This window comes from Etheostoma spectabile, unplaced genomic scaffold (assembly GCF_008692095.1).
Source record: "Etheostoma spectabile isolate EspeVRDwgs_2016 unplaced genomic scaffold, UIUC_Espe_1.0 scaffold00004905, whole genome shotgun sequence".
Classification (NCBI taxonomy): Eukaryota; Metazoa; Chordata; class Actinopteri; order Perciformes; family Percidae; genus Etheostoma; species Etheostoma spectabile.
The window spans coordinates 40339-63274 of NW_022603208.1; the positions used below are offsets into that span (position 1 = coordinate 40339).

At 38.7% G+C, this 22936-nt stretch overlaps 1 protein-coding gene and 1 long non-coding RNA gene across 3 annotated transcripts; both read right to left on the bottom strand.

Moving 5' to 3' along the window:
* Window positions 1-1295: 1295 nt before the first annotated feature.
* Window positions 1296-18923, bottom strand: LOC116677348 (uncharacterized). The gene is made up of 3 exons (XR_004328970.1): window positions 18876-18923; window positions 17981-17982; window positions 1296-1456 (listed from the first exon to the last, which is right to left on the bottom strand). It is a non-coding gene; the product is annotated as an uncharacterized LOC116677348 (long non-coding RNA).
* A 1231-nt stretch (window positions 18924-20154) lies between these two features.
* Window positions 20155-22673, bottom strand: LOC116677345 (uncharacterized). Of its 2 annotated transcripts, none has more exons than XM_032507900.1 (5): window positions 22545-22673; window positions 21556-21858; window positions 21190-21465; window positions 20486-20632; window positions 20155-20339 (listed from the first exon to the last, which is right to left on the bottom strand). In XM_032507900.1, exons 1-4 carry the CDS (start codon window positions 22591-22593, stop codon window positions 20502-20504), a joined length of 759 nt encoding a protein of 252 aa, XP_032363791.1. In that variant the 5' UTR covers window positions 22594-22673; the 3' UTR covers window positions 20155-20339; window positions 20486-20501. The 2 variants fall into 2 exon arrangements, with proteins under 2 accessions (XP_032363791.1, XP_032363790.1); XM_032507899.1 differs by having other exon boundaries at window positions 20282-20339; window positions 21190-21471; window positions 22545-22672.
* Window positions 22674-22936: the final 263 nt, after the last annotated feature.

Sequence of the window (22936 nt, forward strand, 5' to 3'; positions counted from 1 at the left end):
CCATACAACGCTCTTCACAAGTAAAATATATGATCATTTGATCACTTTATTGAATTTGGGTGGTTTATTCAATTTTATAGTATTTGAAAAAAGAAGAAGAAATAATCAACAAAGACATTGGAAAAAGTGACATAAATGTCAGGAAAAGTGACAAAACAACAGCCGGGAAAGCTTCTAAAACATTTGGGAAAAGGTTTTAATTTGAAGTTTTTAGCAACAAAAAAAAGAAATTTGCACGTTCAACGGGAAGACAACACAAGAGTTAAGGCTGTTCTACTTTTTTTCACCTTGTCCTTTGTTCTCCTCTATTACCCACACTATAGTTCCCCAAATTGTACAGAGGAGAAAGACTGACTATCAGACAGGAAGTGGCTGTAACCACATGAGGTTGGAACACCATGGGAGAGGTTAAGTTTGCACATGCATCTTGAAAAGACGGACATGTTTTCAACATTTGATAATGCATCTCAAACCACCTCCAGAGGGTTGTATTTGAAAGTTCCACTGATGTTATCTACTGTAAAGTTGAATATGTTTTAAAATGTAAAGCAGAATTTTAAAAAAAGAACTAGAACAGACTTAACCCTTGTGTTACTAATGTGGGAAATAGAGGAGAAAAATAAGGACAAGGTGAAAATAAAGTTCCCTAATTTTCAGAAGAGGCCGAAGAGGGAAAGACTTTTTTTCTTGTTAAAAATAAAAATCCAGACTTTGAGTAACATCTTGGTCTCAGTGGGCTTAGTTTAGCCAAGTCTTCAATGCTGAGGCAAGCTGAGTCCAGAGACATATCTGATCCAAGGCATCTTAGAGACAATGCTAACGCTGAAGTAATTCATGAGTTTGAACTAATGATCCAATATATAAGAAATATAATAGTAACCCAGTAACATTTAGTATTGACCAAAGAACACTACACTGTGTTTGATTGTGTGTCTACTGTTTTCCAGAGCCCAGAGCTGAGACTCCTGTGTTTGTGAAGAAGGGAGAGGACGTGTTTCTGAATGTCACAATAGCTAATGTTACCGATGAAGATCTTTTTACCTGGAAATTCAATAAAACTGTTAATTTAGTACGATTCTTTGCTGGTGCAAAACCAACAATCTTTAGTGATTACTCTGGAAGGATTGAGGTGCTTGAGAAATACTCTGTGAAATGAAGAATCTACAAGAGGCAGACAGTGGAGTTTATACTGCAGTACTGTCTGGGAGTGAGACAAACAATAACTGGATACAAGATCACAGTCCAAGGTGAGTTTATTAACAATGTGACACTGATGGAGAGGTTCTGCTGCCATGTTTCTAAAACCTCTCCACCTGCCTCCCCCCTCAGATCCAGTGTCTCCAGTTATTCTGTCAGTGGACTCTGTGTCCAGCAGCTCAGTCTGGTGTAACCTGACAGTGAGCTGCAGAGCACAGGACTCTCACATTAACAGCACCTTTAGATGTGACACCCACACCTGCAGTCAGGAGGGAGGAGAGAGACAACAGGTCCACACCCTCTGCTTCTGCTCTCCATGTCTACTTCCAATTGCTCCATCATCTGTAACCATAGCAACCAGGTCAGCTGGACAAAGGACATGAAAACAATTAAAACTCTCTGCCAACATGATGGTAAGACTGAGAGACAAACCACAAACAGCTGATAATAATGTACAGTGTGGTTAGACTTGTTTAAGGTTTTGTACGAGTATCAAATTATATGTCCAAGTTAATATGTTTTGATTTCTACCATGGTATGATGCATTGATTAGGTTTGCTAGGTTTAACCCTTGGGTTGTCTTTCAGTCAAAAGTGAAATCAACCCTTTCTTTGAAGCTTTTAATCAATACTTTTTTGACGTTTTCAACACTACGTAACACTAACTTATAACTTAGAATTTACGGTCAATAAACCTCATTTATAGGAAATCATACCTAATGTTGAGTTAGAAAAGCAGAGATTTGGAATTATTTAGACTAAAATTAAAGGAATGTATGTTGATGGATAATCACAAACTGGAATATGTCAACTTTTACTCAATACCATTTTAAAACCATTTCAATTTTATTTCTCTAAATTAGGGCTGCACGATTATGGCCAAAATGATGATCGCGATTATTTTGATCAAAATTTTGATCGCGATTATTCTCACGATTATTTGTTTTTAACCAAAACAAATTTTATTGTCACATAGGCTATTTATAACTGCGAGAGGGAGTGTGATGGACGCACTCACAGAGAGACGGCTGACTCATTATGAACAGGTCCAGCACGGGTCGAACGGCGGATACACACGTTGTGTGTATTAAACGTCTGTATCTTCTTTGCGCTGCATTTTTATGAACTATGATATTCTGGCCATGGGTCACATCTCTGGTCCTGGTCCTGGTCCAGGCTTCGGTACAGCAGCTCCGTCTCCCACGCTGTTACTCTACCAACTGAAGTTAGTTGAATTCAATAACTTCTTCTGTGTTCTTCACCGTAGCGGCCGCGATAACAGTTACCCGCGGAAACACTGGTACAAATACTGGTTTGCCCCCTCATACTTAACAATATACAGCTGTGTTAATGAAAAATTAAAACTGTAGACAAATATCCGCTGCGGCTGCGGCCGCTGTGTGGCGGGGCGCGGAGAGTAAGAGGAGAGAGAGGAGAGGAGAGAGAGTAGGACGAGAGAGCGTAGAAAGATCCAACACAGGCACGGCTTCACAGACGAAATGGGTCATGTAACGCAAAATTAAACCATATCCATATAAACAGCATTGCAGCGGATGCGAGGACATTAGCACAGGTGCATCCTAGAAGAGCTAACAGCTAACAGACGCTGACTAGCACTGGTCACTGCTGTTGTCTGAAAAACAACAAATGGGACAAAGTGTTGCGTTTACTGGTAAACCTTGAGACTGACGTATTATCGACTATCTGTTGAGTTTTCCTCACGCTACTCTGTCCTCTGTGACTGTCTACATCTAGAAACTAAGCTGCACGGGGTGCAGTGAACTACCCTGACTGGCTCATGATCAGACGGCTTTACGGAGAGGGAGATGGGCTTTGCAAAAAACCCGGAGCGTTCTATGAAATGACGCTTTATAAAAAATAATCGCTCAATCACGCAAATTTGATCGTGGGAAGTCCAAATCGTGATCGCGATTAAAATTCGATTAATTGTGCAGCCCTACTCTAAATGCTATAAAATTGAATAAGACGCCCCAAAATTAATGAAAGTAAAGATTTGTACTTGCCAAAGAGCGTTGTGTGGAATTAAGAATGTTATTTTGGGTAATTACAAAGAACATTGATACAGGAAAATGGGTCAATTTGACCTGAGGACAACATGATGGTGAAACCATGTATTTTATTAAGGGCTGTGTATGGTGGAGGATTTTAGCATTTCTCAAACAAGAGTTGTTCTGGTGGCAGAAATGAATCATTAACTGAGTTAAACCATATTGGGTTTGCTTTTTTAAAAGCACCATTTGCAATGCAAAACCTGGTAACGATATTTTATCTTCACCTTTTTTACTGTAAGCTGCTGTGAACAGTGTTTTCTTGGACATGGAACCCACAAACTTGTGTCTTTTGGGGAGAAGGATATAAAACGTAGTTTTTACATATTTTCTTTAAAGTTAACACATTTTTCAATGAAATATAGCAAAAAAACTAAAAAGAAATAAAAGCCTCATCTATCAGCTAGCATCAAGTGTTAGTATGCAGTAGGTCATAAAGACATACTGTAGGTCAGTGGAATTAATAATAATAAACCGAACTAGCTATCAGTATGAACCTCTACCAGGTTGGTGTTATATGACTAAGAGGAAGGTGGTGTTAAATTAGATCAGTCAGGGACCTTTGGAAGGTTGGTAGTTGTAAAGTGAAATTGTGACAGTTTAGCTTCACCCATTAGGGTTAAATGAAACAAACTAAATGATTTCTTACAGTTGAGATCTATTACCAATGAATTCAACCTGCAGTCTGTCAAAAGTAACAGTGTTACTCTCTCAATTACGCTGCATGGCTTAAACCAGGCCTCCTTTTCTTCACTGGCTTTTTTTTTCTTCTTTTGTACAGTTCATGATCCATCCACCAGTGCCATCTCTGTGGGTGCTGGTCTTGGCATAGGCATCCTTCTCTTCCTATGTGCTGCAGCATTAGTAGTAGTAGCAGCATTTTGTTATCATCAAAAGAAAGGACAAGGTAAGTCCAAGTGTGCATTTTAATTAACAAATACATATACATTAAGTGTACATGGGATTTCAGTGTTGTAGTGTGGTGTTTGAACAGCATTACTGGATGATGTGTTGATAAGGAATCCGCTTGACACTGTTTCTTGATTATAAAGGTTTATTATATTGGAGAATTTTCAGCTGCAATTTACAAGCTCTGCAGAAGCTAACCCTGACCCTAACCCTGACCTTAACCCTAACCCTAACCCTGACCCTAACCCTAACCCTAATTTAGCATAATAATATATGAAAATCTAAATTCGGGTTAATTTTTTAATTTTTTAATTGTTTCAAAAAAATAGAATTTGTAAATAACACTGCCCCTAGTGGTAATTTATATTAGAATTACAGGCAAACACTGCCCCTAGAGGAAATTTATATTAAAAATGGACTATGTGGGTAAAACTGCCCCTAATGGTCATTCATATTAAAATCCGTGGACAACACTGCCCATAGTGGTCTTTAATGATAAAATAGAATTTTGTGGTTAACACTGCCCCTTGTGGTCATTTATATTAAAATAGTAATCCGAGGGCAACACTCCCCCTAGTGGCCATTTACATTTAAATAATAATCCGTGAAAACACTACCCCTAGTGGTCATTTATATTACAATTGAAAACCATGGAGAACACTACCCCTAGTGGTTAATTTCTGGTATTACGGTAAAAAAATTGGGATCTGGCCAGTTCTTAGTTTTTGCTGCCACCTAGTGGCGACTCAAGGAAGCAATTTCTTCTTGGACGGAAGTCTTTAATTTAAACGTTACGATGCATTATGGGGCATACACCGTAATCGAAAAATATCATTCGTACAACACTACCCTCAAAGAATTGATCCAAAATAGAGAACTTCTGAAGTCACATCCTTTATGGTGAGTCGCTCTTCATACCTGGGGTTGTGCGTTGTATGGGACACAGGAAAGGTCTAAAACATTGTTTTGAAGTTAAATTTTCATAAAAATTTTATTCTTTAAAATTCCATTACTTGGCTCTTTAAATTAGCTTTAGCCTTATTATTTCCTGGGAATGAGCGTTGTATGGAGTACAGGAATGCTTCTAAAAACAATAACCTGGCCCTATGCTGGGTTGTTTTCTTAGTTCATTAACCAGTCTTTCTTTTAGCTGAAATTCCAGATCCAGGACCTAGATCTCCAGTCCTGTACTGGCCAAAACAGGGATACCTAGCGGTGCTAACGAATGGTTTGGGCGGCCAGGAGGTAAGTATGCGGCCCCCCATGTCCCGACTGTAGAGCAGCACTGTGGGAGTGGTGGTCTAGGGCATCAGGACCTTAAACGTCGCCCAGTCTTCTATGAGGTTTAGCCTCGCTCAATGCAACAGCCCATCTGCACCACATACATCTAATCTGGTCCTTATCTGGTTGAAACTGGACCCTCTAAATTTTTACCACCTAAATTCTCCGTCCCCTGACCCAGCTTAGGTGGTCAGGCCGTGGATGCAACGGGACCTAGGCCCCCCCCTCAGCTTGGACCTCCGCTTCGACTCTTCTACTTATCTATTAGCCATTAGCTACTCTTTAGCCATTAGCTAGTTTTTAGCCCTTAACTCCTTATCCAGTCTAAAACTAACTTATTATCTAGGCCTTAAACTAGCTACTTTTTAGCCATTAGTTACTTCTTAACCACCAACTACTTTTTAGCCCTTAATTCCTTATCCAGTCTTAAACTAACTTATGATCTAGGCCTTAAACAGACTTTTTTAGAAACATTACTCAAGGATATCTCCAGCTCATTCCCAAATCGCTACGTGGTAGATTTTTTAGCCCCCCCTTCCCCTCTTCTAAAAAATGGACTCCAAAACGTAGCATTATGATCCTTAAACGCGTTTCCAATTCCTTTGCTCCAAAATCTACCTAGCTAGCTAACCTACTTCTTTACGAATTAGCTCCTGAGACTTAGCATTATGACTCCTTAAATTTTAACCCTAAAACTTTACTTTAAACTCCTGGCTTACCACTTAAAATTGGCCTCTAAACATGACATTATGATCCAATTTACCCTTATTTAGACTTTAACCTCTTCTAAACACCCAAAAACCTAACTTTATTATCCTAAAACTACGCCTCTATTTTCTCAACAAAAAACAATTGGCTATGGGACACACTCCAGGACTTGATCAATCCTGGGAGGGCCGCCCTCAGTGGAGAGTGTCTAGTTTGTAATGGCCGAAACACTCGATGATACTGAGGTTCACTACTGACGATGTGTCCTGAAATTTAACCTTAAAACTTTAACTGAAGTCTTATAATCTAACTACAACCTAGGAACTTAACAGCGACCTTAAAACTTACCCTAAAAATGTAGCCCTTAACTTAACCATAGTCTTTTACTGAACAAAAAAAAAAACTATCTTAAACCTAACCCTAAACCCTGAACCCTAACCCGTACCTTAAAACCTAATCCTACCCTAAGATCTAGCCCTAACCCTAAAATTAACCCTGGAAAACCTAAATATATTACTGCTTCTAGCATTTAAACAAATTCTCAACAAACCTACTAAAAATATTCATCTACAAATGTAACCCTTGGTTCTCCGACTCCCCTCTCTTGTGGGAAGGAAACCAGAAATACGGTTTGATTCTAAACTGAGCAACTTTTCTTCACCCAATCCCTTTCTAATATTTTTAGCTCCCCCTAAGGGAATAATATAGACACCACAATTTATCTAATTCTTTCACTTACAACTATAGAACCACAAAACTCTTATCTTAATTACAATACCGCTTTGATATAACAACAACATAATTGAATACAAAACCTACCTCAACGAAGAATCAATTACGGCCTCCTCGATCCATCCGTATCCACCTGAAAAACATCCATACATTAAAAAACCTTTTCCAAAAAAATGATACATAACCTACCTAACAACTGGAGATGAGAAAAATACCTAAAACAGACTCAACAGTAATAATGAAAACACTTACCTGATCAGAAAGAGACAACCTTAACCTAAACATAGGATACATACCTCGGAACAAACTCATTACCCCAAGCAACTGATACAAACCTAGAAACAAACTCGACACCCTGACGTGAGAAACAAAACCACCAACTGGTCAGAAATGCAACCTTAACCCAAACATGAGATACAAATGTAAGACCTAATCCACCCTATAGCACCGGCCGGAAAGGAACAAACCAACACCCAGACATGGGAAACAAATAGCTCCGCTCTTAAAAGCACCCATTGATTGAAAAGATGACCCAACACCACGACATGGGATACAAATGAACCTGCTCTCTAATACCTTAAAACACAAACACAGACAGTGGACGCAAAAACTTTATAAATTAAAACAGGAATAGTTTAAACCCAACACCCCGACATGGGATTCAAATAATGACGCAGAGTATTGGGACACTCAGCTCGGCTGCGGTGAAGAGTCAATCTACTTCCCAGTTTATCAAGTCCACCATAAAACATCACCAATAAGATCCAACACCCCGACATATGATACAACCAAAGGATGCTGAATATCTGGGGCACTGTCATCTCGGATGCGGTGAAGATTTTATCTCTGTCTCCTCAGTTTATTCATGTCCACTAAACAACAAAATAGAGAATATGGTAGAGGACATTGTAGGAATTGTAAGTTTATACTGACGTGCGCCGGTCCGTGCATCTGCCTTTGATCCCCTATCTAACTGCCCAGTCGTCGGACGAAGCGGGGTGGATCATCGTGACAACTTTTTCTACCTAACCTTAGCCAGTGCCTGTCGGACAAGATAACTTACTTTAATTCCATTACACAATGATCACCCAATCCTTCCTTCTCTCTTTTTCTACGATCTCTTAGATACTCAACCATGGCGGATCCATCCGAACCAAAAACACCTTCCGGACAATCGTTAAAACATGGCAACCTTCATCAAGACTTATCATCACCTTACACACTCAAATTGTGAACCAACAACCCCAACCCCTGCCAGGCTCACAAGAATTCACACAATTTAATCTTGACGTTCCGTCCAGCTTTCCGAACGCCCTGACAGATCAGCTCAAGACAGGCAATGCCCAAAACTGGACCCAAACTACCCTCCAAATGTTACAGGAACATTATCACCGTACCCTTGAAACTTGCACAGTTAATCTTACCCCAACCCCCAGAGAAGATTGGGACCAGGCAATGTTTGTCGCCATAAGATGGGCGAAAAGGGACCTCAAAAGAATAACCAACCAAACAATACAGGAAGCAAAGGAAAAGATACTCAAAATACAAACTCCTTTGGAACCCCCCATGATGCAGACCGCAAACAAAACACCATATAACTTGGAACAAGACAATCCTATTCAACAACACTAACACCTCAAAGGACTTAAACCCCCAGACTAAAAAAAGACGCATCAGTGAGGCCAGATGTTCCCTTGATTTTAGTTCCCGTTAACCCTCTGGTCCCCACAACCACTCTACACGTCAGAGAAACCCACGACACCAGACCCACAAAACACAACCCTAAGCCCAATACTTCCTGTTTTGCCCCCACCGTCAGTGGGCAACACAAACCCAACCCACCATAGTCAAACTCCCTATTTCAATCTCATGACCATAATGGCAACAAATACAAGAACTGGACCCTAAGTCCAACCAGACGAATACTGATCATGGTGATTCGAACATCTCCAGATTGCCCTTGATAAACAACCCACAAATACAGGTTGATTGCTTTCCGGGAGCTAATCTTAGCCATGCAGCACACCTCCTCAAAAACAAGACTCCAACCTCGGATGAGGTCCAGAAGGTGATCCTTTCCTTCGGTCTAAACAATCGTAAAATCAGCAACCCCACTCACCTTGGAAAAGACCTCCAGGCCATGCTCAGGGCAGCGGATGCTACATTTCCACAAGCAACGATCGTCATACCTACCATAAACTACTCTGAGAACTTGCCACAATACTTCCATGGCAATATTAAACGTCTCAACCACCTAATCAAGGACATCACCCACCAGATCCCAAGACTACAAAAAGAGAGATTTACCACGGGATTTGATAACCTCCATTAGACCAATCAAACCGCACAAGAAATGTGGGAACACTGGGTGTCTTTTTTAGCCTAACTGGGACCTCAAATGAGGTCCCCAAACCCACGACAAATATAGTTAATCTCTCACAAAAACAACTGACAAACCCCCAAAAGAACTTACTTAAGAAAGGTCTCTCGTTCGTACCGTCGATATATCCAAACACACGAAATACCTTTGGAGTTGACCTAACACAATATCACAGGCGCTTGAAACTTTATACATATTTGGCCCGACACCAGCCCCCAAAACTAAACCATTCCATGTACCTTCTGATTGGGAACCAGAACCCTCGAAACTACCACAATCCCTAAAAGACTTGATACAAAAAGACCAAGACTCAATTAACCAACTTAAATTTACTAAAGACAAACCCAATCTGACAAAAGACGAAGAGCAGGCATTACATGATCTTAAGGAAAGAACGGATATTGTCATCAAACCGCGGACAAGGGCAGCGCAATAGTTTTATGGATCGTACTGACTACGTAAAGGAGGCTTACGCCAGCTCCAGGACACAATTACTATAGGCCATTAGCAGAACCAATTAAAGACACAACAGCAACCCAAATATCTCAGATCCTGCAAAACCTTGCACAAAAACACTGTCTCACAAGGAAATAATGCTCTTATCTTAAGGGGCAAGCCCCCTATAGATCAAGTCTTTTCTATACTCTCCCAAAAATACACAAACCAAAAAACAGTTGGTCCAATAATATTCCACCAGGGAGACCAATTGTATCGGATTGCGGCAGCGAAAGCTATGGCATAGCAGAATACTGGATTTCTTCTTAACCCCACTGTCAATCAAACACCCGAGCTACCTCAAAGATACTGCCGACTTTGTCCACAAGATTAGGTAAACCATAATAAATGAACCCTGCAAGCTTTTTACTATGGACGTCAAGAGCTTATATACAAACATTGAAATCCCCATGGGCATGACAACCATAGCAAAATGGCTCAAAAAATACCCCGTACCGGGCATGCCCGACAACGAAATCTTTCAGCTTCTACATTTGAGCCTAACGAGAAATGACTTTGAGTTCAACGGTAAATATTACCTTCAAGTCAAAGGCACAGCCATGGGCAAACGCTTTGCGCCAGCCTATGCGAACATCTACATAGCGGATTGGGAGGAAACGGCATTCCTCAAATGTGACAAACTCCCTTTAAAGTACTTCAGATACCTTGATGACATTTGGGGAGTCTGGATCCACTCGGACGGGGAGTTCAAAAACTTTGTCCAAACCCTCAACAGTCACCATGACTCAATTGAACTCGATCCAATCTTACATGACAGCGAGGTCAACTTTCTGGACACCACGGTCTTCAAAGTTCACAGTTCACAAAGACTTCACAGTTTTCAAAGACAGGCACCCTGGATACAAGAGTCTACTTCAAATCTACGGACACACATGCACTACTGCACAAAGAGAGTTTCCACCCACAGCATGTCTTTAAGGGAATCTTAAAATCACAATTCCTTAGATTTCATAGGATATGCAGCAACCCGTCAGACAAAGAAATGGCGACACAAACCCTAGTCAGAACACTTAGACAAAGGGGGTATTCAAGATCCTTTCTTCGAAAAACCCAAAGAAATACAATCTTCGAACCTAGGAACCCTATTCCGACAACTGAGGTCGAGAAAAACGTCATCCCCCTAATTTCAACCTATTCGGGATACGCAATAAGGGCAAACAAAATAATCAAAGAGAACTTCAACAAGATACTCTCCCAAACTACAATACCAAAACACTGCAAAGTCATATCAGCCTACAGGAAAAACCCGAACCTGAAAGATATTCTTGTAAGGGCCAAACTCCACCCACCCAGACATAAGAATGCCCTCTCGACGAACCAAACGGCTAAAAACAGGAAAACAGGTGCCAGAGTTTCTCTGCCCAGGAACATTCCATCAAATCAGTCTAATTGTGTTTACATTGTAAAATGCAAAATATGCCCTCAGCAATACATTGGGGAGACGCGAAACACGCTCAGGGCCCGTCTGGCCAACCACAAATATAACATAACACACGGACACAAAAAACACACCCACCTGGTTCAACATTTCAGTGAACATGGCTTTCCAAACTTCTCATTGAAAGGACTCAAACACAATCAGGAATGGACCACTGCCCAAAGGAGACGGGCGGAAAGACATTGGATCATAAAACTTGGAACGGATCACCCCTTTGGCCTCAATGAAAAATTAATGTAAACAAAGACAACAACATTTATACCTTAATGAATACCTGTATATAGTTTAACAAGCTGTTAATATGGATTTAACCCTTTTGTAAATTGTTACTTACACTGTTTATTATAAATAGTTCTTTCCAAAATAAAGTTTCTTTTGAGGATTTGGTTGGGAAAGTGACGACATTTTGGGAATTTATTCAAGGCAAAAGTCTGGATTAAGAACCTTTTTCCATGACAGCAGGGCCAGAATACACCCAACACCAATTCCCTTCCAGTCCTCTCTTTAAGAAGCTTCATGATAATAACCTCCCCCCCTTTTTTTACAACTTGATGATAAAGTTAATTATGCATTTACAACTCAGGGAAGCTTCAAACAAACCATTTCTATCTTCTCCCCTCTCTTCCCTCATGCGAATGAGGGAGTAGGGGGAGGTAGAGTGTACATGCCAGACCCGGCAGGGGGGATTGGCTCCGATCCAACCTTTTCCCCCTGACTCTACCTCCTTCCTAGACATTTCTTCACAGTAACTCAACACCTACCTCTCTCCTCCTCGCTCTTCCCTCATGGAGTCGAGTGGGAGGCAGAGAACTGAATCCAACATGAAGGAAATGAATCCCGAACTGACAAATCTTCTCATCTCTACTCTACCCGGACTCTTCACAAAATTTGGACTCAACCACTCTTGTAGTTTCCTGGCCCCTTGATCCAAACCTACCTCCACTTTTAACCCCGTAACCTAACCCTAACCTTCTAACCCTAACCCTAAACTGAAAATCCTAACCCTAGCCTGGATCTCTAACCTTAACCCTTGTTCCCAAATATAAATCTTAACATTTAACTCGACCACCTAGTTAGTATTCTAAACCTAACCCTAACCCTATTCCCAAATATAAATCTTAACATTTAACTCAACCACCTAGTTAGTACTCTAAACTAACCCTAACCCTAATCCCAAATATAAATCTTAAACATTTAAACTCGACCACTTAGTTAGTATCCTAAACCTAACCCTAACCCTAACCCTTAATCCAAAATATAAATCTTAACGTTTAAACTCAACCATTTTTTTAGTACTCTAAACCTAACCCTAACCCTAACCCTCTAAACCTAACCCTAACCATAATCTTAACGTTTAAACTCAACCATTTTTTTAGTACTCTAAACCTAACCCTAACCCTAACCTTCTAAACCTAACCCTAACCATAATCTTAACGTTTAAACTCGACCATTTTTTTTGTACTCTAAACCTAACCCTAACCCTAACTCTGACCCTAACCCTGACCCGCCAACATCACAACCTACCAAATCCTATACATATAGAGGCTTTAAAGTGTGCTGCTGTGTGAAGATGGAGAACTTTAGACACAAAATCTTATCATCTAAATGTAAAGTAATCAAGGTAAAGCTGAAAAAAGGAAAATTATATCAAATCAACATGTGTTTTTATGACTGCCTGCAGATACAAGAGAGATCCGGGAGAATACAGTATATGAAGTTCCTCAGGTGAGCATCAAGTTTTTTTTCTGACTCACTGACAAACACAATTTCAATAATATATACCAGTTTGAGAATGATGGCAAAGTAACACATTTTCCTGAACAAGTTATCTATACTAACTTTTGTATTTTCAGCTGTTCCAGCTCTTACTGCTTGCTCCGTCCGGCCTCATGCACACACACTGGTTGTGCTGCTTGTTTGCGCTGCACTATAATGTTTTGGAGCTGGTGAATGCATCACGATGCACCACAATCTATCTGTCCAAACCTGCTGCTGCAACGTTCTACTTAAACACTGTTTGTGTTTCTTGTGTTTCTTTATGCTGCGTACGTGTTGTTTGCTTGTGTTTTATTATAGTTTTTGCATCCTTTCAAAACAAAAGTTACATTTTTGAGGCAAGGGGACAAAAAGACCAAACTGTGTTCTACTTTGCAAAACAGCGAATGCATGTTCCAAAATGTGTTGTGTTCTCAAACCTTCATTCTAAAACTCAGATCTCATACTGGTGCCTGAAAGACAATTTTCTCCCTTTGATTCTGTTTTTATCACACAGCATTTAACCAAAGCTACATGTGACTTCCTACTATACCAAACTGTTTTATCTTCTGCATTCTCTTACACATTACATATTGTGAGCAAAAGACTCAAATGCACTCATATTTTCAGTCCTCGAACAAATCAAGTAAAGTAGAACAACTGTGATTTGCAGTTACTTGCTCTGTGTGCTGTCACAGTGATGTCTTCATGTGCTTGTGTGTCTTCATGTGCTTGTGTGTAAGCTGCAGTGTGTTGTGCTCTCGCAACCAAGAGAGTTTGATGTACTCAAGTTGTTTCAGATGTGAAGAACTAGAATTCTAAAATTAAAAATGGAAAAGAAAGACTTAGCTAATCATACTGTATGTGATTTATTTTCCAGGTCCTACCTACAGCCTTAACTCAGAGTTCAACAGTTGAAGGTCTTTTGCCGACCTCCACCTACTGCTTGGTAGGGCCTCACACTGCATCTCTGGATTCCAGTTCGACTCTGCCAGAGAGTCTGTATGCTCAGGTGGATAAGCCTGGCAGAATCTTAAACAGGTAATCAGCAGGGTATTACACATATACTGCGCTGGCTTTTTTTATGTGAGCTGCTCTGGTATGGAGAGACTTCTCCCATACAGAAATATTTCAATGAAAACAGCTGTAATATAATGTAATATTAGTAGTATTTTTTGTAGTATTATGTTAATATGTGTGTGTGTTTGTGTGTTAATTTATGTGTGTGTGTGTGTGTGTGTGTGTGTGTGTGTGTGTGTATATACCTGGGGTGAAGCCATTACATTATTATACTGTTGCTTCAATTTTTTTTCTAGCAAATATCTCAGATATAACACGATAGAGCTAGCAACAGTTTATTGTAGCGCTATTCATTAAGCTTTGGAAATCCCACAAGCTCTACAAAGCTAACGTTAGCTCAACTTGGCGGGCAGACTAACAGGGGGGGACTAGAAATCCTCTCTGTAGTTCTCAGTATAGTTATGTTCACAAAATGTTGTAATCCGTCAACTTTCACAAGCAGAAGCACAAGCAGAGTGAAGATAATAACCTCTTCTAAACGTCCATGTTTTCCATGTTTTTTAATCCTCTGTGTCCTCCTTGGCTACAAGCAACTGCATGGTGGTGGTTTATTATTGTCAAAAAGGTTTTTATTGAGCCATGTGTCATTGAAAATATGCTTTGTTTTACATTCAATTGATGGATTCTGTGCAGAAAATGGATGGATGATGATGAAAATGATGGATTCTATGCTTTTTTAGAACATAGTGAACAGGACCACATTCAGAGATCCATCAATTTCGTGTTGTTGGACTTGATTGTACAAATATAACAGTTCATTCAATATTGTATTATAATATAACATCATTGTAAAATCGTTTTATTTACAAAGTGAGCACAATGATTATTGGGAATTATTAATGGATAATTAAGAATTTTCAGCATTTGTACAAAGGTGCCCTGTGAAGTTTTTTTTGGAAAGAAAAACGTATTTACATGAAGTCAAACTGCATCATTTATGCATCTTTAAAGCTTTACAATTGTGTTTAATCTATTTGTATCAGATTTTGTAGAAATATTTCAAATCTTACATTAATGTTTTCTGGCATACTTGCATTGTTGCTAATTTTCTTTGCGTGTTACTGCCATCTACTGCCTATCAGTGGAACAGCAAAAACTGCTTCATACACTGTACATATATATATATATATATATATATATATATATATATATATATATATATATATATATACACTACCGTTCAAAAGTTTGGGGTCACATTGAAATGTCCTTATTTTTGAAGGAAAAGCACTGTACTTTTCAATGAAGATAACTTTAAACTAGTCTTAACTTTGAAGAAATACACTCTATACATTGCTATTGTGGTAAATGACTATTCTAGCTGCAAATGTCTGGTTTTTGGTGCAATATCTACATAGGTGTATAGAGGCCCATTTCCAGCAACTATCACTCCAGTGTTCTAATGGTACAATGTGTTTGCTCATTGGCTCAGAAGGCTAATTGATGATTAGAAAACCCTTGTGCAATCATTTTCACACATCTGAAAACAATATAGGTCGTTACAGAAGCTACAAAACGGACCTTCCTTTGAGCAGATTGAGTTTCTGGAGCATCACGTTTGTGGGGTCAATTAAACGCTCAAAATGGCCAGAAAAAGAGAACTTTCATCTGAAACTCGACAGTCTATTCTAGTGAACACAATGATTATTGGGAATAATTAATGGATAATTAAGAATCTTCAGCATTGGTATAAAGGCGCCCTGTGGAGTTTTCTTGGAAAGAAAAACATATTCACATGAAGTCAAACTGCATCATTTATGAATCTTTAAAGCTTTACAATTGTGTTTAATCTATTTTTATCAGATTTTGTACACATTTTTCAAATCTTACATTAATGTTTTCTGGCCTACTTGCATTGTTGCTTGTTTTCTTTGTATGTTACTGCCACCTACTACCTATCAGTGGAACAGCAAAAACTGCTTCATATACTGTATATATATATATATATATATATATATATATGTGTGATGTGCATGACATTAGAAGTTATAATGTGACTATCCAATCACATATTGGCTGTGAAAGCTGCAGGACATACACATTTTCATTTCCCAGTCACGTCCCTATTAGTGGCTTCTTAGTGGGTAATTAGCAACTCGTTACAACAGAACTGTATCGTAAACTGTAGTGTGATATCATATTATTTCCCTCTGAAAGATCTTGTTAGAAGGTCAGGATGCAAACATTTTCCTATTAGTATACAGGTTAAATGAAAATGTGATATTTCAACAAATGTATATATTGATTGATTGTACAGGCATATTTGCAGTTGGCTTGTGTCTGATCTTGGGTGAGGCGATTAGAATACACTAGACAACATAAGATAAACAGCTGATCCACAGCTCCACGGTACTTATTGGCAGCCCCAAATGTAAAAGGAATGGATTTTAACACCAAAAGAGAACTTGATTGATGAAGAAATACTCTGTGAATGAAGTTCATTGTTTTCTGGTTTTGCTATGGTACATGTTGCTTCCTGCAAGATTTCCAGTACTAAAATAAAATGTGACTATAAGTTACAACATGAACATCATCCAAAAAATGTAATCTGGATCAAATTGATCCAAATTTGGAAATCCAATGTTTTGCTTTCCAGGATCACCTGATCCATCTTACTTTTATGGCAGTTTTTTAAAGGAACATTGGATTGGACCACTGTGAAATACCAAATGTCAGGATTGCAGAATCCTGTTTACCAGAGCCTGAAATGGAACCAACAGTGTAGCCTACTGGCTTAGCATAGAACAGGTAGGCAAAATACCGGTGGTCACAAATAGCCATCGTTTGTTTTAATTTTAAGAAACAGAAACACTGTAATGAACAGAAACCATTCACATTCCTTATTTTGTCATACTGTTAATAAATGAACAAAAGAAATACTATCCAATAGTCAAGAATCATTTACAGAACAGATGCCAGCTCTTTCCACCTCTGCCTTTAGGAGATGTATCTCCATCTGCACTGTTATCTGCTGCAGTTGGAGAAGAAAGATTTGTTCTTTACCCAGTTCAATTCGAAAAATCGGGATCCACCCTTCTTCTTTTTTGATCAAATCCGAGATCCCAAACTGTTGACTTGCAAGTTTTGAAAAACCCAGAGAGCAGGTTTGATCCAGATCAAATGTAAAATCGGATTACATGGTCTGATCTTAATTCGCAATCCTTCTTTTGCTTTTGAAAAAACAAACATTTCCAAGATGTGGTCCAATCTGTTATCTGAAATCTCACTGGATTACTTTTGAAAAACTGGGCTCTGGGAGATTCAATACCATAAAAAGTTAATTAAGTATGATTTCTGACCTGGTATAGGACCAAATGTCTTTGATGATTGCTCTTTGAAACTGAAGAATCTACAGAAGGCAGACAGTAGAGCAGATACAGTTAAAACTGTAGTGTGATATCATATTATTTCCCTCTGAAAGATCTTGTTAGAAGGTCAGGATGCAAATATTTTCCTATTAGTATACAGGTTAAATGAAAATGTGATATTTCAACAAATGTATATATTGATTGATTGTACAGGCATATTTGCAGTTGGCTTGTGTCTGATCTTGGGTGAGGCGATTAGAATACACTAGACAACATAAGATAAACAGCTGATCCACAGCTCCACGGTACTTATTGGCAGCCCCAAATGTAAAAGGAATGGATTTTAACACCAAAAGAGAACTTGATTGATGAAGAAATACTCTGTGAATGAAGTTCATTGTTTTTCTGGTTTTGCTATGGTACATTTGCTTCCTGCAAGATTTCCAGTACTAAAATAAAATGTGACTATAAGTTACAACATGAACATCATCCAAAAATGTAATCTGGATCAAATTGATCCAAATTTGGAAATCCAATGTTTTGCTTTCCAGGATCACCTGATCCATCTTACTTTTATGGCAGTTTTTTAAAGGAACATTGGATTGGACCACTGTGAAATACCAAATGTCAGGATTGCAGAATCCTGTTTACCAGAGCCTGAAATGGAACCAACAGTGTAGCCTACTGGCTTAGCATAGAACAGGTAGGCAAAATACCGGGTCACAAATAGCCATCGTTTGTTTAATTTTAAGAAACAGAAACACTGTAATGAACAGAAACCATTCACATTCCTTATTTTGTCATACTGTTAATAAATGAACAAAAGAAATACTATCCAATAGTCAAGAATCATTTACAGAACAGATGCCAGCTCTTTCCACCTCTGCCTTTAGGAGATGTATCTCCATCTGCACTGTTATCTGCTGCAGTTGGAGAAGAAAGATTTGTTCTTTACCCAGTTCAATTCGAAAAATCGGGATCCACCCTTCTTCTTTTTTGATCAAATCCGAGATCCCAAACTGTTGACTTGCAAGTTTTGAAAAACCCAGAGAGCAGTTTGATCCAGATCAAATGTAAAATCGGATTACATGGTCTGATCTTAATTCGCAATCCTTCTTTTGCTTTTGAAAAAACAAAACATTTCCAAGATGTGGTCCAATCTGTTATCTGAATCTCACTGGATTACTTTTGAAAAACTGGGCTCTGGGAGATTCAATACCATAAAAAGTTAATTAAGTATGATTTCTGACCTGGTATAGGACCAAATATCTTTGATGATTGCTCTTTGAAACTGAAGAATCTACAGAAGGCAGACAGTAGAGCAGATACAGTTAAATTAATAACTGGATGCAACCTCACAGTTCAAGGTCAGATTGTGAACATTTGAGACACTGATAGTTTCGTTCTGCTTTCATGTTTCTAAAACATCTCCCCCTCAGATCCAGTGTCTCCAGTTATTCTGACCGTGGACTCACATCGACAGCACCTTTAGATGTGACAAACACACCTGCAGTCAGGAGGGAGGAGCGAGACCACAGGTCACACCCTCCATCATCATTGGCTCCATCATCTGTTACCATAGCAACCAGGTCACTTGGACCGAGGGCATCAAAATTATTAAACATTTCTGCCATGCTGGTAAGATTGGAAGACAAAAGAAAAACAGCTGATAATAACGCACAGTTTGTAGTTCTGTAGCTTTCATGGTGTGATTAATAAAATAGTTTTTTTAGAGTCCATGTATATTTCATTGTGTTTTAAGGGTGCGAAGGCTGTAGGTTTAAACATTTCTCATGTAAGATAAGAGTTGTTCCGGTGGCAGAAATAACCCCATTATTTGAATTAATCCTGGGGCTAGAGGCAGGTGGTGTTTAAGTAAGATCATTCAGTGACAGTGTGACAACCTGACAGTATTGTATTATTATTTTAGGGTATTAAATATACAATTATATGAATATTACTATAGTTCAGGTCTTTTACCAAACGATCCCACAATCTCTACAAAGCTTACGTTAGCTTAGTAGTATCAGTCAGCTGAGTAAACAGGGAGGGACTACATATTGCCTCTGTTGCTTCTCATCTTGAATTGCCCCATGTGCATCCAGTTGATTATATTTTCATATAGTTGGTAACCGTTGCATAATTGCAATATTACACTACATGGTGTTAAGTTCTGCATTTTCAGCTATGTTGCATGATTTAAACCAGGCGTACTTTTCTAACCCAGCTTTTGTTTTTCTTTACACTGTCTGTACGCCGCAGTAATGTTACTGACACAGTGGTTGCTGTTGTCTTTATTATTCTCATTCTGATCATATTTTTTGCAACAATTTGTCATCTTCCAAAGAGAGGTAGGATAAAGTCCAAGTGTGCATTTTAATTCACATATGATATGTATTTACTATACATGGAAATTCACAAAATCATTACAAAATATATGCTGAGTATAGCTTCAATGAATCTTGGATACTGCATTCACCGAAAAATGAACAGATATAAAAACATAATGTAAAAATAAACATACACATCCATATATGACTATAACAACATTCAGGGTTACATTATATAACCTATGACTGACATACATACATACATAAATGTTATTTTTTGTTAAGGAGATTACATGCTTATATGCTCCTAAAATATTTTGGAACATCTCTGTACAATCATTTTATTTACACAGTGAGCACAGTTATTATTGGGTATGATTATTGGATGATTAAGAATCATTAGCATTTGCGTAAAAGGGGCCTTTGAAGTAAAAACTGTGGAGTTTTCTTGGAAAAAAAACAATATTTACATGATGTTATACTTGCAAAACTGTGTTAAAAGTATCATTTAAGCTTTACAAATGAGTTGAAATACATTTTCACCAGATTTTGTACAAATATTTTTTAAATCCTATATTGTTTATGTCCATGTATTCTGGCTTTGTTGGTGTATTTCCTGGTGTGTTACTGCCACCTACTGCCAATCAGCATGATTACAGTGGCAGGAATGAGCCACGTCTCTGAGAGCTCAAGCGTGCACAGTACAAACAAAACAGGGACTCTAGTTAAAAAAAATCAAATAAAAAACTGCTTTAATTAGTGTTCAAAAGCTGCACAGTGTACCTTTAACCTTTAATTTTTATTTGTTCTTCTTGAGCTTCTCCATGAGGTGAACAGTGATGACAGCAGCTACCATGATGATCAGAGCGATGGACAACACGGCTGTCTTCAGCAGGCACACAGAGATACCAGCAGAGACACTCTCTGGACCTGGAACACAACATTACAATACTCACAACAGATCCACTCTGGGACTCTGCAGGGCACCAGGACTGGACTCAACACATCAGGTAAGATATGTATATATGTGTACTTTGTAGTTTAACTCCTACAATTCAGAACACATGCACAGTAAAGTGCAGTTGAGTTCTACAGACTGTTAAACAGCATGATAATGATGTATTATTTATTTGTTCTTAAGTTTAACAGGTACATAATTGTGCTAATTCAAACACTCCCACGTGTTATCTTAATAATACACTTTAAGAGGCAGATGGCCCATTCTTTGCCACACGGTCACACATATTATTTGATTTTATATTATTGTCAGTTAATGTTCCTTCAACCCTTGTGTTGTCTTCTTGTCGACCATGAACCTGTTATTGTTCCGGGTCAAATTGAAAATAACCTTTTGTGTTTTTATTTCACCCTGCAAGGTGGTTTAGTCATGTTCACATAAAAACAATGGGTTTGTGTGTTTGTATGCTCTGTAAGTCTAAAACTGTTCATTAGGCTATGATGTTTATAGTTTTGTCTCTCAGTCTTACCATCATGTCGGCAGACATTTTTAATTGTTTTCATGCCCTTTGTCCAGCTGACCTGGTTGCTATGGTTACAGATGATGGAGCCATTGGACAAGTAGACATGGAGAGCAGAAGCAGAGGGTGTGACCTGTTGTCTCTCTCCTCCCTCCTGACTGCAGGTGTGGGTGTCACATCTAAAGGTGCTGTTAATGTGAGAGTCCTGTGCTCTGCAGCTCACTGTCAGGTTACACCAGACTGAGCTGCTGGACACAGAGTCCACTGACAGAATAACTGGAGACACTGGATCTGAGGGGGGAGAGGCAGGTGGAGAGGTTTTAGAAACATGGCAGCAGAACCTCTCCATCAGTGTCTGATTGTTAATAAACTCACCTTGGACTGTGATCTTGTATCCAGTTATTTGTTTGTCTTCACTCCCAGACAGTACTGCAGTATAAACTCCACTGTCTGCCTCTTGTAGATTCTTCAGTTTCACAGAGTATTTCTCAAGCACCTCAATCCTTCCAGAGTAACCATTATAGACTGTTGGATTTGCACCAGCAGCAAATCGTACTAAATTAACAGTTTTATTGAATTTCCAGATAACTAAATCTGCATCAGTAACATTAGCTATTGTGACATTCAGAAAAACGTCCTCTCCCTTCTTCACAAACACAGGAGTCTCAGCTCTGGGCTCTGGAAAACAGTAGACACACAATCAAACACAGTGTAGTGTTCTTTGGTCAATACTAAATGTTACCGGGTTACTATTATATTTCTTATATTTTGGATCATTAGTCCAAAATTACGAGTTAACTGTAAAACAGTAGACACACCATGCGGTCAAAATACCACATAATATAAAGTAATTCAGTCAATACTCTTTTTATGTACCTCATGAATGACATACTGCAGCGGATCATCATTATCTTTAAAAATACATTTTAATAAAATAAAAACAAAAAATGCTTCACCATTCTATTCCAAATGACTACGACCACTAATAATATTAACTTTAGACACAGCTGGCCCAGGATAGAAGGGAAACTACAGCCAATCCCTAACCTTTAAATCTTTTAAGTCTTAACTGGTAACTGATTTTTTTTACATACAGAAAGAATCAGAAAACGTTTCTTAGAATTACATTATTTTACTCACTTTACATATATTCTTAGAAATCAGTCCCTCTACTTAGATATGTGACCATTTAGTTCATTTCATCACAAAGAAAAGCCAATTCAATTCACTCCTGACGTGTGTATCAGTAATCATAAGAAGAAATCTGAAGCGACCCTGTGGTGCTCAGTTTCATAAAGAAGCCTGTCGTATCATGGCTGTATCTGTTGATCAGACGTTACCAGACTTCAGAGTTCTGATCCTACCTTGTGCCTCTATGCAGACCAGCAGTCCCAGTATCACAAAGATAGACATGTCAGAGTCTCCGTCCAGTTATCCTGCCTGACTGCACGATGCAACGGTGTGGGTGTTGTGTTCTGTACTAACAGACACACAAGGGGGTTGTCAGTCTTCCTGTCAAAACCACACTATCAGAACATTACCATGTTCATGAACTTCTCTATTGAACGTTCCTCTCTAAGCTCTGCTATAAGGCTTGAGATCTGTTGAGAAAGACTGACGGGATTAAATTCAATCCATCATCAAGGAAGCATGAAATATGCTAAACAAGAGTAATGCAGTCTTCTTTGGGTAATTTAAATAAATAGTAGCACTCTATTTATGTCTTTGTTTTTATCACCTTAGGAAGAACTAATTT